The sequence below is a fragment of the Mytilus californianus genome, unplaced genomic scaffold (genome assembly GCF_021869535.1).
Source record: "Mytilus californianus isolate M0D057914Y unplaced genomic scaffold, xbMytCali1.0.p SCAF_9, whole genome shotgun sequence".
Taxonomy (NCBI): Eukaryota; Metazoa; Mollusca; class Bivalvia; order Mytilida; family Mytilidae; genus Mytilus; species Mytilus californianus.
The window spans coordinates 30,051,958-30,067,014 of NW_026262745.1; the positions used below are offsets into that span (position 1 = coordinate 30,051,958).

At 30.7% G+C, this 15,057-nt stretch overlaps 1 protein-coding gene across 5 annotated transcripts in view; it reads left to right on the forward strand.

Annotated features, from left to right (window-relative positions):
* Positions 1 to 15,057, forward strand: part of LOC127714647 (rho GTPase-activating protein 26-like) — a 70,917-nt gene that overhangs the window by 3,289 nt on the left and 52,571 nt on the right. For all 5 annotated transcript variants that reach the window (XM_052220705.1, XM_052220707.1, XM_052220708.1 and 2 more), the window contains exons 2-7: positions 5,781 to 5,876; positions 8,683 to 8,744; positions 9,728 to 9,796; positions 11,848 to 11,949; positions 12,897 to 13,007; positions 14,202 to 14,244. In XM_052220705.1, coding sequence (XP_052076665.1) covers positions 5,781 to 5,876; positions 8,683 to 8,744; positions 9,728 to 9,796; positions 11,848 to 11,949; positions 12,897 to 13,007; positions 14,202 to 14,244 — 483 coding nt within the window. The remainder of the gene's footprint in view (positions 1 to 5,780; positions 5,877 to 8,682; positions 8,745 to 9,727; positions 9,797 to 11,847; positions 11,950 to 12,896; positions 13,008 to 14,201; positions 14,245 to 15,057) is intronic.

Sequence of the window (15,057 nt, forward strand, 5' to 3'; positions counted from 1 at the left end):
TAGAATAAACTATTATTTACTTTATTCAGTTTACTTAAGATCTATATAGCTATCTGTCGGTGTCACAAGTGTTTATTTGTTTAGATACTTTATGCAGTTGTTCTGTCCATTTCTATCATATTAAGTTCCATATCTTGATGTCATTAACACACATGATTAAGATAAGTACTAGATGTTTCCAATAATATTAAAAGACCCGTTAAGAAATTTGACTTCTACTTTTAACATTGTTAAACATGTTTAATAGTAGTTGCACTCTACTGTCTCGTGTATTCTGGAAGGAATAGCATATCCTGCCTATCATGGCCAATGCTGGTAATAAGTTAAATTTTTAAAGGGGCATATATATGCTAAAAAAAGAATTTGAAACAGTAGGGAAATATATGAATAAAGAGACAGTAACCCAATGACATGTAAAAGACTTGTAAAGTAGTCAACAAAACTCAACATACATGTACAGTCAGTCTTCAACAATAAATGAGCTTCTGTACAGAATGTACATTGTAAGGCTGTAAATCTCCCGTAGTCTGTAAGTCTAAGTCTGTGATATAATATTTAAACTAATAAAGATTGACTAATTTATATAATGATGTAAATGTTGTCTGTTAAACTATCATGATTTTATGATGATCAATATTGTAGATAGTCTTCTTTTAGAAAAAAAACTTTCAGTCTGTGAAATATATATATTTAAAATTTTAAATATTTGATATCAATTTCTATGTGCAAGATACATGTGCCTGTTATAACTTCCGTGCAAGATACATGTGCCTGTTATAACTTCCGTGCAAGATACATGTGCCTGTTATAACCTCTATCAGGTATGCTCATGACAAAGCAGAATACTGAAATTATAAAATATTTATAAAAACAATTGTGCATCAAAAGGACAACCAAACCCATCTAATAATGTAGAGTTCACTGCAGTGAATTGCAACCTTAATCTCTGACTCTCAGTACAATTACATAATCTACAAACTAAAAATTTACAGTAAAGTGTACACATGCCAGTACTGAAGGTGCATATCGCACCCTTACATATTGAAACTCCCTCCACAGTGGCATTGACCCAGTAATAGAAATGTTAACCTGATTAACCAGTGGCATTGACCCAGTAATAGAAATGTTAACCTGTTTAACCAATGTTTGTGGGCATGATGCATATTTCTTCAAAAGCCTAAATCAACACTCCTTTTTTTAAGGCAAACATTAAACGTTTAAGAGCATAAAAGCTTAAGGACCTAAACAGGAAAAACAAATTTGTCTTGCATAAACTGTGTCTATTAAATCCTTAGCTCATAATTATGTATATAGTTTAAAAACAAAGTTTACCTTCAAAAATAAAAATGTATTATTTAAACAGGAAGTCTCCAGTCAATATGTTACATCAATGTACCATTTATTAATAAATCAAAAGTTAAGTGCAAATGTAGCTAACTAAATGTACATGTATATGTCACAAACCAGTACTGATCACCTTATCAATTTTTGCAAATGCAAATGAGCTGATCAAGACTTGAATCTTACATTTGGGTATTAAAATAGTGATCTATGTCAACTAGCTATAGGTAACTATAGTACCCCCTTTTCCTTCACACAAATGGGTGATTTTCACATCTGTTGAACTAGCAGGTAGATTTGTTTATTATATGTCTTTACTTATTGAGAAGCAAGTGTTTTCAATAGTCTTGAGTTGGATACTTGAAAGATTTACTAAAACTGTGTTGATTGCCAAGAATTACTACAGTATGATGGCATCAGTTATGATGGAAAGTTGTTAAAAAAAAAGTTAATAAGTAGAAAGTTTAAGTTAGCAGGATTGAAATGAGGCAGAAATCTAAAGGAAAAAGCATAAAACGTAAATATACGCCCATTAAGAAAAGGAAAACTGATTAATTGAATAACCAGGCAGTAACCTACATGTTTGATGTGATTCTCCCAGCCTCTAATGGATTGTGTAACTTGTAAACAGTAAGCTATTCTTTTGAAACTGAAGATCTGCCTGCCATACTTTGTGTAATGTAATTGATCTCTGGTATTATGTCAAGTGTTTTCTTTATATTCCACTCAAGGAAAATTATACTGTAGGAAGATTCACTTATCATATAAAGATGTATAATATCATGCATCCACTGTTCATATCAATTGGCTGAAATTGCATGCCACACAAAGATTTGGATACATAGTTTTGTAGCAGAAATACAATGGCAATAATATAACTTGTGGAATTTTTACAGCAGAACAATGGATTGCCCATTTATATTTTATCATTCCCTACGGCTACCAACAATTTTTAAAACCAAAAGTGCCCTCAAAATAAATAAGAAGATGTGGTATGAGTGCCAATGAGACATTAATGCTCCTATCAAGTCACAATGTATAAAAAGTTATCAAAGTCCATTTTGATAATATCAAAATGTATAAAAAAAATTGTGTTTATGCATTATAATGCTTTATCATGTTTATTACACAAGTTCATAAAAAATTGATTGTGAAAGTACATGTATTTTACTTTTCTTGCCACAAATTTATTTGTGCACTTTAAAAAACTAGTCATCATTTTGCAGACTTGTAGGGTGTATATGTACTGTGTTTACTTCTGCTCTGTCAGTAGGTGTAGCCATTATATATCATATATATATATATATAAAACCTGAATTTTTTTAGCTGAATAATGAGATTGCAAGATGTGTATGTATAAAGTACAAGTAGATGAATATATTTTTCATTGAAAAATCAATTAGTATGATTGGTTTGCAAGGAAGTTACATTTAATATATAGTCATGTGAGAACAGAGATATCCTTCCCTTTGTCTGTTTATATACTCTGGAGATATAAGTATTGAGTAGATGATGGTTAATATCAATATCTATGTCATTGACACAGAAAATATCATGATTATGTGGAAGTTATGTAGAGCTTATTTTGGATCATGTGACTTTGCTTAGTTAATATCTTATGGTTGTTTGAATCATTTGAGTAAAAAAAAATCCATATTATACCTCTGATGATACACAAAAAGTTAACCCTTTCCCGTTTGGAAAGTGAAAGATATATACAGTACTTGCTACATGTTGTATTTGTATCAAGTCTTCAAGGTTAAAAAAAACGTGTGTTAAGACCCCTTTTTAAACACTATGAATAAATTCAGTTCTCAAAACCAATAGTGGATGAAGTGGGATATAATTGGTCCAAAATCAAATGTATTCTATTCAAGTGTTCTTCTTAATTATACTAATTTGCAGAATCAAACATTTAATTTACATGTTGTAATAAAACGCTGCACATTTGGTTTACAATTTTTCCTTTTCATGGTTATTCTATATGATTTATATTATTTTCAAATGTCAAAACGTGGAGATTACCTGAAAATAATTTTAAAGAAAAACAGTTTGTTACATTTAGCTTGTAATTTCATTGAGTTTAAAGGCAATGTATATATATGCTGCTTTAAAAAAGGGAGAGAAGAGTTGTACTAAGGGAGTACTCAAAAAGCCATGATTAGGTCAAAGACAGACAATACTATGAGTCTATCATGACTATTGCCAAAATAAATATTGAACAGACAAACAACATTCCTCATAACACTGCACAGAAATATATAAAAAAAATCTGGGGATGGCCTCAGGTGCCCCAGAAGGGTCAGCAGATCAATCTTTTATATTGTTGTTAAAATTTTCATGATGAAATGATAAAGTTTTTTATGCTATATTTTATTTTCATAATTACCTCCAACAATGCCAAAGTTAAACATATCAATAAATTATTTTTGATAAAGGTTATGTTTTATTGTGCATTTTGTACAAGACCAGATTCAAAATATTATTGCTGAATATTGCCTCTATCAAATAATCATGATAATACAAAACCATATAGTGCAGCTTGTTATGTCTGAACTGAGTGGATGATAAAATTGAACATAATTCCATTTAGCAATAAATTGATTTTCATAAGGTTTTATAGTGAATCACTAGTGACTTAGTGGTTAGTACATGGTATACAACAGTTACTATGGATTCATTTATTTCATGGGTCCCGAAAGTCTGCTTACAAAATTGTACTTTGTTGAATATTTAATTTTTATACGCCCGTTTACGGGACGTATTATGGTATACCTCTGTCCGTCTGTCCGTCCGTCCGTCCGTCTGTCCGTCCGTCTGTCCGTCGTCAACATGTCGGACATTAACTCAAAAATGCTTTAACCAATTTGCATAAAACTTTGGTGAATTGTTTATAACTATTGACGTGAGCTCCCTTTCGTTTTTTATAAAATTTAGATTTTACGTTTCCAAGTTATGGGGTTTTATTCATTAAAAAAAAGGGGGATTTTACAGTTTTTGGACAATAAGTCAAGAATGCTTTCACCAACTTGCAAGAAATTGTTATGAATTGTTTATATCTATTGACATGAGCTCCCTTTCGATTTTTATAAATTTAAGATTTTACGTTTCTGAGTTGCAGGGTTTTATTCATAAAAAAGGGGGGGATTTTCCAGTTTTCGGACAAAAACTCAAAAATGCTTTCAGCAATTCTTATGAAACTTTGGTGAATTGTTTGTATGTATTGATGTAAGCTCCCTTTATAGTTTTATAAATTTTACATTTTACATTTCTGAGTTATGGGGTTTTATTCATTAAAAAAAGTGGTGATTTTCCAGTTTTCAGACAATAACTCAAAAATGCTGTCACCAATTCTCATGAAACTTTGGTGAATTGTTTATATCTATTTATGTAAGCTCCCTTTTTATTTTCATAAATTTCTAATATGACATTGAGAATTAATTGAACTTTATTTGTTTTATAGTCTGACAACAGATTTACTAAGTATTGCACAACAGCCAGAAATCTTTAATTGAATATAAATTCAATTCATATAACCTATTTCAAGTTCTTTGACTACATTAATTCAGAAACCTATAATATGTCAAATATTTAATTACAATCCAAATTCAGACCTGAATCAAGCTTGAATATTGTGTCCATTTTTGCCCCAACTGTTCAGGGTTGGACCTCTGCGGGCGTATCTAGCTGCGCTCAGCGAAGCAGTTTATTTGGTTTACCGGTACCTATATATACCATATGAATCCACAGTATTTGCAGACTATTGACAAACATTCAGGAAAGTCACCTTGTTCAATATAGGACATTTAGTTCGGTGGTTCAGTCATATTTGCTGGATGATAAAGATTGAAATAACAAATCTTTTAATAGAATGAAAATGAAAAAAATAAAAAAGGGTGTTGTGCTATTTCATTTGCTTAAAAAATGTACGAGGTTTTAAAGATTATCCTTTCAACTGGAGAGCTCTGACCAATTGTTCATTACTTCTTTGCTAGTAATATAGACCGGTAAATTTGAAGAGGTCCGGTCAAATATATAAAACACGATTCCTTAAAACCTGTAAGATTTATAAAGGTCAAAAGGAATGGCAAATTATTGTTGTTAATAAGTAAACCTGCCTAAACATATGCTTATAAAAGGTTAGATTACTGTTAGTACACTATATAATTTTTAAAGAATGCTTTTTTGCCAAAAACAAAGGAAACATACAATAATTTATACCAAACTAAGAAGGCTCTATTCTATTAAAATGTCTTTTTGTTGAGATTAAACCAGTTGACACAAAAAATACAAATAGAAATTTGGTTGGGAAATGTTTGTAAACCTCCATTAGCCTTATAGCCATACTCTTCAATGTAAAAGAGATTATCCTTTATTATTGCTATCTAACATGAAATACATACTGCTTGACCATTGCACAAGTTTTCTTTTATTTTCAGACTTAGGAAAAGCATGTAAAGGTTTTGCACAGAAATTAAGGGATTTTAAATTTGAATGTATAGGCGAGAAATTAACAGATGATGAAGCTAGAATTGGTAAGATACTTAAGACAGTTATGCTTATTAGTAATCCGTAAATTGCTTAGTTAAGAGTTTAATTGCACTCTCTCGTGTTATTCAGGATATAAATTGGGAAATTTCCAATTTGCATCAAACAATTTTTGGTCAATTAACAAGTTGAACATTTTACTTGATAGTGTGCTGTAAAATCTTCATATCCTTATTTGGGATATTTTACCGCTTTGATTTTTTCAAAACTAAACAAGAAATTATTGAATCTGGAATAATTTTGAATTCTGGAAAATTGAAAAGAAATGTATGATGAAAACTAACCCAATTAAGGAGGGTTAGCCATGCATTCATTGCTAAAGGAGGGTTAGTAAGTTCATAATGAAATATATGTGAAATTACATTTTGTAACTTGAACTTTAGCCATGGCTAACTGGTAACCCTCCATAGTTGGCCAAGTTTTCTTATCAATTTTCCAGAATTCAAAATAATTCCTTTTTACTGCTAGTTAAATTTTAAAAATTATACAGTCAAACCTTCTATAAAGGTAACCTCATTTAAGCAAACACCTGTCTTGTCAGGCCACCCTCTACTGTAGTAATAACTATGCCTTTTTGAACCTTTATTCAAAGGTCACCTCTCTCTCCTGTATAAGGTTGAGATCTCACAAAACATGTTTAACCCCGCCATATCTTGCGCCTGTCCCAAGTCAGGAGCCTCTGTATGTTTTTTAATTTTAGTTCATTTATATGTTTTGGAGTTTAGTATGACGTCCATTTTCACTGAACTAGTGCACATTTTTATTAAGGGGCCAGCTGAGGCCCGCCTCTGGGTGCTGAATTTTCTCGCTGCGTTGAAGACCCATTGGTGGCCTTCGGCTGTTTTCTGCTCTTTGGTCGGGTTGTTGTCTTTTTGACATATTCCCCATTTCCATTCTCAATCTTATTGACTATGTTAAATTCTTGTATTTGTGTTAATATATATATGCCATGTGTATACCATATTTTAACTTGTAATGTATTGAAAATGAGTGGTTGTGCTTAAGTCATGACAGCATTATATTAAATGAAAAAAGATAAAATATGGCTGAATTTCTCAGGTTATATGTACTTATAAATTTATGTATACATTACACATTAAATATCTTTGTATAAGGAAAATAAAAATGATTGTACAACTTGGAGAAGTAATTGATACTTTCGTTTGCCTTTGATATCGTATATAACTACTGACATGTGACAATGAAATGTGTATTACAAACTAATTGTAAAAGGGAAGTTGGAAATCCTGTTTCAAAAGTGAAATATAACAATTGAGGGTCTAAAGCATTGCTACGTCTCTTTAATGTTACATGACTTAACATCATAAAAAGATGCACAACATATAACATTAAATAAACGTAGTAATGGAACCCAATAAGAGTTGTACAATGTATCTTAAACAGAAAAATACTGGTAGTTAAGAAAGAAACATTACAATATATCAATTAAACTGAAAAAGGTAGTGCAACATAATATGAAGGCTTTCACTTCATGGAAAAGATGGGATACTGTACATTTTGTACATGTATATAAAATGATGGAACAAAAAAACCTTCAGGTACCAGTCTTGTATTGCAACTCCAGTTTCCGGTGCATGTCAAAACATGGAGGGAAATAAAATAGTCCATTTTTTTCTGAATTTTTTTCTGGACTCAATTTTTTCTGTTTGATTAAAAGTTTATACTGAATTGAAACATATATATAGATTTAAAAAAAATCTTGCATCTTTTTTGGGGATATCAATCAAGGAAAGTGGAAGGATATCATGTTAACTGGAAGTGGTGCGGCCTAGTAAAAAAAGCAAACAGAAAGTAGAAAATAGTTTTGACTTTAGGGTTACATAACTTTTTATTCTTCATGGCTTGACCCACTTTTTTTTCGATTAAATCACAATTTCACATTACTACATACATGATATGAACATGAAAAAAATTTTCTATGTATCAGCTGTTTAGCATGTAAGCCTATGGAGCAGTCAATTACAAGACTGCAACCTTCATGAATTTAACAAACCGCAATCAGAGAAACAACACTTTTATTATTCTTTGTCATCTTAGGGTTACAGGCCTTCAACGTGGAGGAAAAACTCACATCTTTACGCTCAAAATGGACCCATTAGTACCATTGTGAGATGTTGATAATTGTAGAATGTTTGTTGCTTTGTACTGCAGCTCAGGATTGCTACTCTGCTCGTTTAGAAACAGTAGAATTCTGCATATATCTATTTTTTGTTTTCTCTTGAAAGTTGATACACTGAAGTTGAGTCCAAGAGTTTACCAATTACTTGCCAGAGGTCACTCATTTTCAGTAAATACAGCAAATAATTTATTCCCCCATACCAATGAAACTTGCAGGGATTTGTAGAAAAAGGATGTAATATTCCAACAATTATTTCCTTAAGATATGCAAGACTATTTTAAAATTTGATGATCTTGAGCCCCTTGTTGACACACTTTAAAATTGTTCGATGAAATTTCAAGTTTCCTTTCAATTAAAGCAGCTACATTTAAACAAATTTTATTTTTAGTTTTGCCCTTTTCTTTGATGTTGTGTGTGTCATATGCCTTTTTATGTATACTATTTCATTAACTGTGACACTTCATTAAAAAAGTATAATAGTGAGTGAATATGATTTATTATTTACCCAAGTACATCATGAACATCAAACTAAAATTGACAATCTTAAAAAAATTACATTTAATAGAGTTTATTGTACATTAAGTAGAAAAAATGCATATACAATAAACATGTAGTAACACTTTTAAAATTTGTAATTTTTTCTGTCTTTCCAGCTGGCTCACTCGCAGAGTTTGGTACGCTGATAGCAAATGTTGAAGAGGAGCGGGAAAGAATGGTATTTACATATCCTTACTATCAACAGTTTAGAGTCCCATTTTGAATTTAGTCATTTCATCAATTTTTTAAGGATGATCCTAATAAGTATGATATAAATATAAATTAATTTTCATCATGAATTTTATTTTTCCAAAGAACCAATTCAGAAGCCATATTAGCATGTGCAATGAAGCTGAGAGTTTTGACATGAAAAAGAATTATGAAAAAATCTATTGTTTAAAAATGAAGAGCATACAGAGTGATAAGTTGATAGCAGAATGAATTCACTGTTGTAGATAGTAGTTATATATATATTGACGCTACTGTCACAAGATGAGGAACTGCAAATGATCATGGTTCATTTTAAATGTTTCTCAGTGTATATTCACCCTTTTTCCAAGTGTAACTTTTCCCAGAAGACAACGATATGTTCCAATTGTCATACTATAATTCCATTCTCTTTTCCTGGAATGAGACTTATCACATGCACCGAATTTATACTTACATGAACAACAAGATGGGTGCCACATGCTTACCTGAGATCACAACCCAGTTTTTGTTGGGGTTCATTTTGCTGTCTTTAGATTTCTATGTTGTGTTTTGTAGACATTTGTGTGTCCTTTGTCTATTTTGCCATGGCATTGTCAGTTTGTCTAGATCTATAACTTATGAGTTTGAATATCCCTTTGAAGTCTTCGGTCTCTCTTTTAAATTTAAGAAAACAGAATTTGAATAAAAACAAAAAAAAAGGAAAAACAAATTGGCACCAAGTACATGAAGTACATTAGAAATATAAATCATTCTTATCATTTTCAGTACAAACAAATTCCATAAAATATGGTAAATGTTTAACATGTTTAAGCTTAAGATTGATATTCTACATGTTGGATGTTCAACCTTGTTAATAAAAACTCTGTTTAGGAATTATTTGTTTGGCTCATCTCTGCATGTAGTTGATGTCCTAATCATTTGATAAACAACAATTTTTATTTATCTTTACAGTTGCAGCAAGCACAAGAACATTTTACTGCTTTAGAGACATTTAGAAAACAACAAATTAACTCAATTAAGGTCTGTTGATTAACATAATTACACGATAAGGCCAAACAAATATAAGCTTATTTCTTGCCTCACATTACAAAAATGAAGGTAGGTAGGCAGGTAGAATAATTTAAAAAATGTATTGCATTGAATATAAAGGGATATATTCTGGATTTACAGTGCTTGACCACAAATATCTGGACTTTAACAATGCTTAACTAAAATTGTGTTTGGGTTGGCATGAAAATTAAGGATAGTTTGGAATGCAGCAAACAGAGCTATCTTTTGTTTGCCTAATTACATTTAAACTATCTAGTTGTGTATTGATATGAAAAGCACCAATGGAGTAAACAATGTTGTGTTTTACATAAAATAAATAAAAACTGTTGGTAATTGAAGTGCTAATTGAAGCATTTGATGAACTGCCAACATTTTTCCTGTTGTGCATACAAAGTTAATTAGTTAAAGAAAAGAAAAGAAAAACTAAGTTTTTTTATTTACTTAATGAATTTCCTCCCACAAACGGTGAACACTGCATTTAATATATAATCTCATTAAGGACTTTGTAATGTTTTATTTAATAGACTGTGTTGCATCATCAGAACAATTTTTGTCGCTAAATCTTTGATATAGCAAAATTAATGTTCCATAAAGATTGCAAATAATTGTACAGAAGTTAGAAAGTTTAATTTCTTCATTGGTCAAATTCCAAAAGTGACCTTAAATCAGTTTTTGTCTCGCCTACGACAAAAGTTGCAGTGTGTGAGACAGGGATTACTATCTGGCGGCAGTGGTGGTTTAAACTATTTGTACAAAGCTTTATATTTCAGAAGGTAGAAGACCAGGATGCTTTATACCTTGTATGCAGATAACTTATGTTACAAAGTTTCTGTCTGTCATATGTCCATTGTCCTTTACCTCATTTTCAAGGTTCTGTGATTGCTTGAAAAAAATTTAAGTTTTAAGATTTTTTGTCATGTGAATTTCTCACTTATTACATGTATTATGAGTAAAAAGATAAACCATATTTGGTATATATGGTTTCCTTGCAAAGTCAGACAGATTCTACCTGACCTCGACCTCATTTCATGGATCAGTGATTACGGTTAAAGTTTCGTGATTAGGTCAGTTTCTCAGATACTATAAGCATTTGGTCAACTATATGTGGTATATGGAAACATTGTAAGGGGTATATGTCAGTCTGGCAGGTTTCATCTGACCTTGAACTCATTTTCATGGTTCATTGGTAAATGTTAATTTTTTGTGTTTTGGTCTGTTTTTCAAGTACTATAAGCAATAGGTCAACTATATTTGGTGTATGGAATGATTGTAAGGTGTGCATGTCTGTCTGAAAGGTATCGTATGACCTTAACCTTGTTTTCATGGTTCATTGGTCAATGTTAAGTTTTCTGTTTGATCTCTTTTTCAAATACTAATAGCAATAGGTCAGATATGTTTGGTATATGTAATAATTGTACATGTTTGTCTGGTAGGTATTATCTGACCTTAACCCCATTCATGGTTCATTGGTCAATGTTAAGTTTTTGTGTTTTGTCTGTTTTCAATTACCATAAGCAATACAATGCAATAGGTCAGATTTAACTGTTGTATGGAATAATTGTAAGGTGTACATGTCTGTCTGACAGGTTTTCTTTGACCTTGACCTCATTGTCATGGATCTTTAATAATGTCAAGTTTATGTGATACTTGTAATAAAAACCTTTATCTATAAGTCTTTCAACATAAAATCATTCAATGGTCAGTAAAGCAGGCAGTACATTTCAGTGTGCACACTCTTGTCATTGTGTATAACTGCAAATGATATTCAATAAGATTAAATTTAAACATACCAAAATATTTGTTATATTAGCACTTTTGTCTAATATCTTAAAAAGAAAACTTATAAAAAAAGTTAAATAATTATGTTTTACTTGTATATGAAAGGGTATGAAAAGAAGAATTAAGCAAGATGTGAAAAATGGCTGTGCTAAATTTTTATTTTCATTCTAGAATTACCAAACAAATTTAGTTTGAGGAAATAAAAATAAACATAGTGCTTATCATTGTGTATTCTTTTGTAGGATGAAAAAAGACAGTTTGATAAAAACACAGCAAAGACTTGTCAATCATTAGAAAGATATCTGAATCTTAAAGCCAAGATGAATGATAACACATTACAAGAGGTATACTAAGTGATATGCGAGGCCCCCTGAAATAATTGACTGCAGTAAATTTTTGACAAAACAATTGCAGAGCTTTTTGTTTGAATATATAAATGCATTCTTCAAAAATTATGTGCATGTAAGTCTACATTTCCTCTATAAAAATGTGGCCAAGATATCTTGAAACAATCTCCAAGTTTCAATTTGACAGAGAGGTTATTCATTTCAAGAAATTTATGATTGAAATAACTTAGACTATGACGTCCCTATGCTTACAAGAGCATCTGTATGCTTGGTATAAAATCTTTTGTTTGAAGACATTAGAGGAAATGATCTTTTGAACAATAGTTTAGTTCATGATAAGTAAACCTTTTGTTGATAATGTACTGTAAGAGATGGAATCCATATAGATTTTGAGATTACCAACTATGTTGATATATTTGTATAGAAGCTTATCTGGACTAGAAATTTGACATCTTTATCCTTGCCCTATGGTATTTGATATATTGATGATACCTTCAGGTGGTATGTCATGTAATTTGAGAAAGTTTGTGCATAAAGTGCATTTATAAAACAAAATATCATTATTTGAGCAGCTTATTTTGAATGCATTCCATCTAGCTTGGTTATGATGGGTAAGTTGCACCCCTGTTAATTCTTTTTCTCCTTTTTTTTTTTTTGATGTATGTAAGTTTAAAGGAACTGTATTAATGACAAGCTGAAGACCATAGGGATGCAAATACATCAGATTACATTTTTCAAAACAAACGTGTCTTCACAATGGTATGGTTTCATCATTGCTGATAGGGTTAAACTTCATAATTCAAAGCCCACATTTAGTATCCACCATGTCTAGCCAAATATAGGAGGAATCTTAATATTATTACACCATGTATAAAAAGAATAACAGATATTGTATCTCTTCTGTTAAGTGTAGAGTTGCATATAAATATATTGTATATTGACAGGCTGATGCACAGTTAGATTTAGAGATCCGAGGCTTTAGAGAAGCGTCCATGAAATATGTACTCAAAGTTCAAGAAGTACAGGAAAGAAAGAAATTTGATTTTATTGAAACAGTGAGTCAGCTGTATTTTTATTTTATTAAAAATGTATTAGATAAAAAGGAAATTAGGGTAAAATTAAAGTTTTGGATGAAGAAAAGTTTGTCCAATTATCAAAAATTTGTGGGGAAAATGGTTAGATTCTAAGTTCATTGAATTGACGAGGTGCTGTTCCTTCTGCAGCCTCTTGTTATCCCCAGTTATTGTAATTGATTGACTTTGTCATTCCTTTGCTGTAGAGAAAAAGAAATATTTTGATTTTTTTGTGTAGGTAAAAAAAAATTTAAGAAAAGATTTCTTAATTTCAATTTTATTTCCATTGAAATATATAAATATTCATCCTACAAATGACCAAAACATTTAGTTTGATCACAGGCCAATTAGTCTTAAAGCATATAGTTTGAAAAATGAAAAGCCTCAAATAAACATTTATATTTAATAACTCCTGCAGTTCAAAATACTTATCCTTATTAAACAGATTCAGTCATTGGACAGAACTTGGAAATTGTTCTTAATGGTTAATTATTTTTTTTTATATTAGAATGCAAAAATTAATGTTTTAGTTCTTTCAAATATTCATCCTCTAGTTAGATGAAGTTACATGTACGTTTTGTCCAAGATCCAAATCAAAAAAAATATTAAATATATAGAAATGAATGAATATTTTGGCTATGGTAGATTTCAGTTTTAGGTAACTAACAGTTTAATGCTAACAATCAAAGGATAGTTATGTTAATACTAGAAATTAAAGTAAAATAGATTCATGTAGATTTACTTCCAATTTTTAGAAAACTTGATTATTTGAAATTTAATCATTTTCTATAACCAGTTCCCATAGGAATTTACCAATTCAGAAATAAAAGACTATGACTAATTTCATTGTTCATATCCTTTAGGAAATTCTTAGCCAATCACAGCATTTTGGTGTATACTTTTCAAAATATTACCTGAATGCATTACATTCCGAAACTGCCAATTGTTTATGAAAAATCAGTCTTTATATACATCTGCTACCTGCAATTACTGCATAAAAATTCCAGACAATCTTCGAAACTTGATACATCCCTGATATAATTTTCTCATAAATTTTATGATTTAAGAGGTTGCTGTTCGATGATACTTTCTGAAAAATGAGATATTATGGGTATCCCTACATTTTTCCAAGTGACAACATTTTTTTATTTCAATTTTGTCTTTATCTTTTTTCAGATATTAGCCTTTATGTACAGTTTATTTACATTTTACCACCAAGGTAAGTTCACATCAATTTGCATGGAAATACTGCTATTATCACCACAATTTAAAAAAAAAAACATTTTTATTTCGTTTTAAAGAAAATACAAAACATAATATAACTGAAATTCTATAAGTTGGGTTAAGACATCTTTGAAAAGCTATGGAAAATATCAATGTTTATTATATACATAGTCAAGTTGGGGTTTTAAAAAAGTTAATTTTATCAGAATTTGTTCTTGTTGTGCTGACAAAATGTGTTAAAAATGCCCCAATCTATCACAACACTTTTACAAAGAAAGATAACTCTGGTTTTTATACGACCGCAAAAAAATTTTGAGGTCGTATATTGGTATGACGTTGGCGTCGACGTCGTCGTCGTCCGAATACACAATGGTTTTCGCACTCTAACTTTAGTTTAAGTGAATGGATCTCTATGAAATTTTACCATAAGGTTCAATACCACAATAGGAAGGTGGGGATTGATTTTGCGGGTTATGGTACCAACAGTTAAGGAATTAGGGGCCAAAAAGGGGCCGAAAATAAGCATTTTTGTAACTTCCAGACATAACTTGTGTGTTAGCATATGGATCTCTTTGACATTGTACCACAAGATTCCATATCACAAAGGGTCAATGCTGGGGTTGATTTTGGGGTTAATTGCCTCAAAATTTTAGGAAAAAGGGGGCAAAAAACAAGCATTTTTCTAGTTTCATGACAATAACTTGTGTGTAAGTGTATGGATCTTTCTGAAATTTTACTACAAGGTTCCATTTCACAAAGGGAAAGCTGGAATTGAGTGTTGTGGTAATTGCCCAAAAGGTTTAGTAAT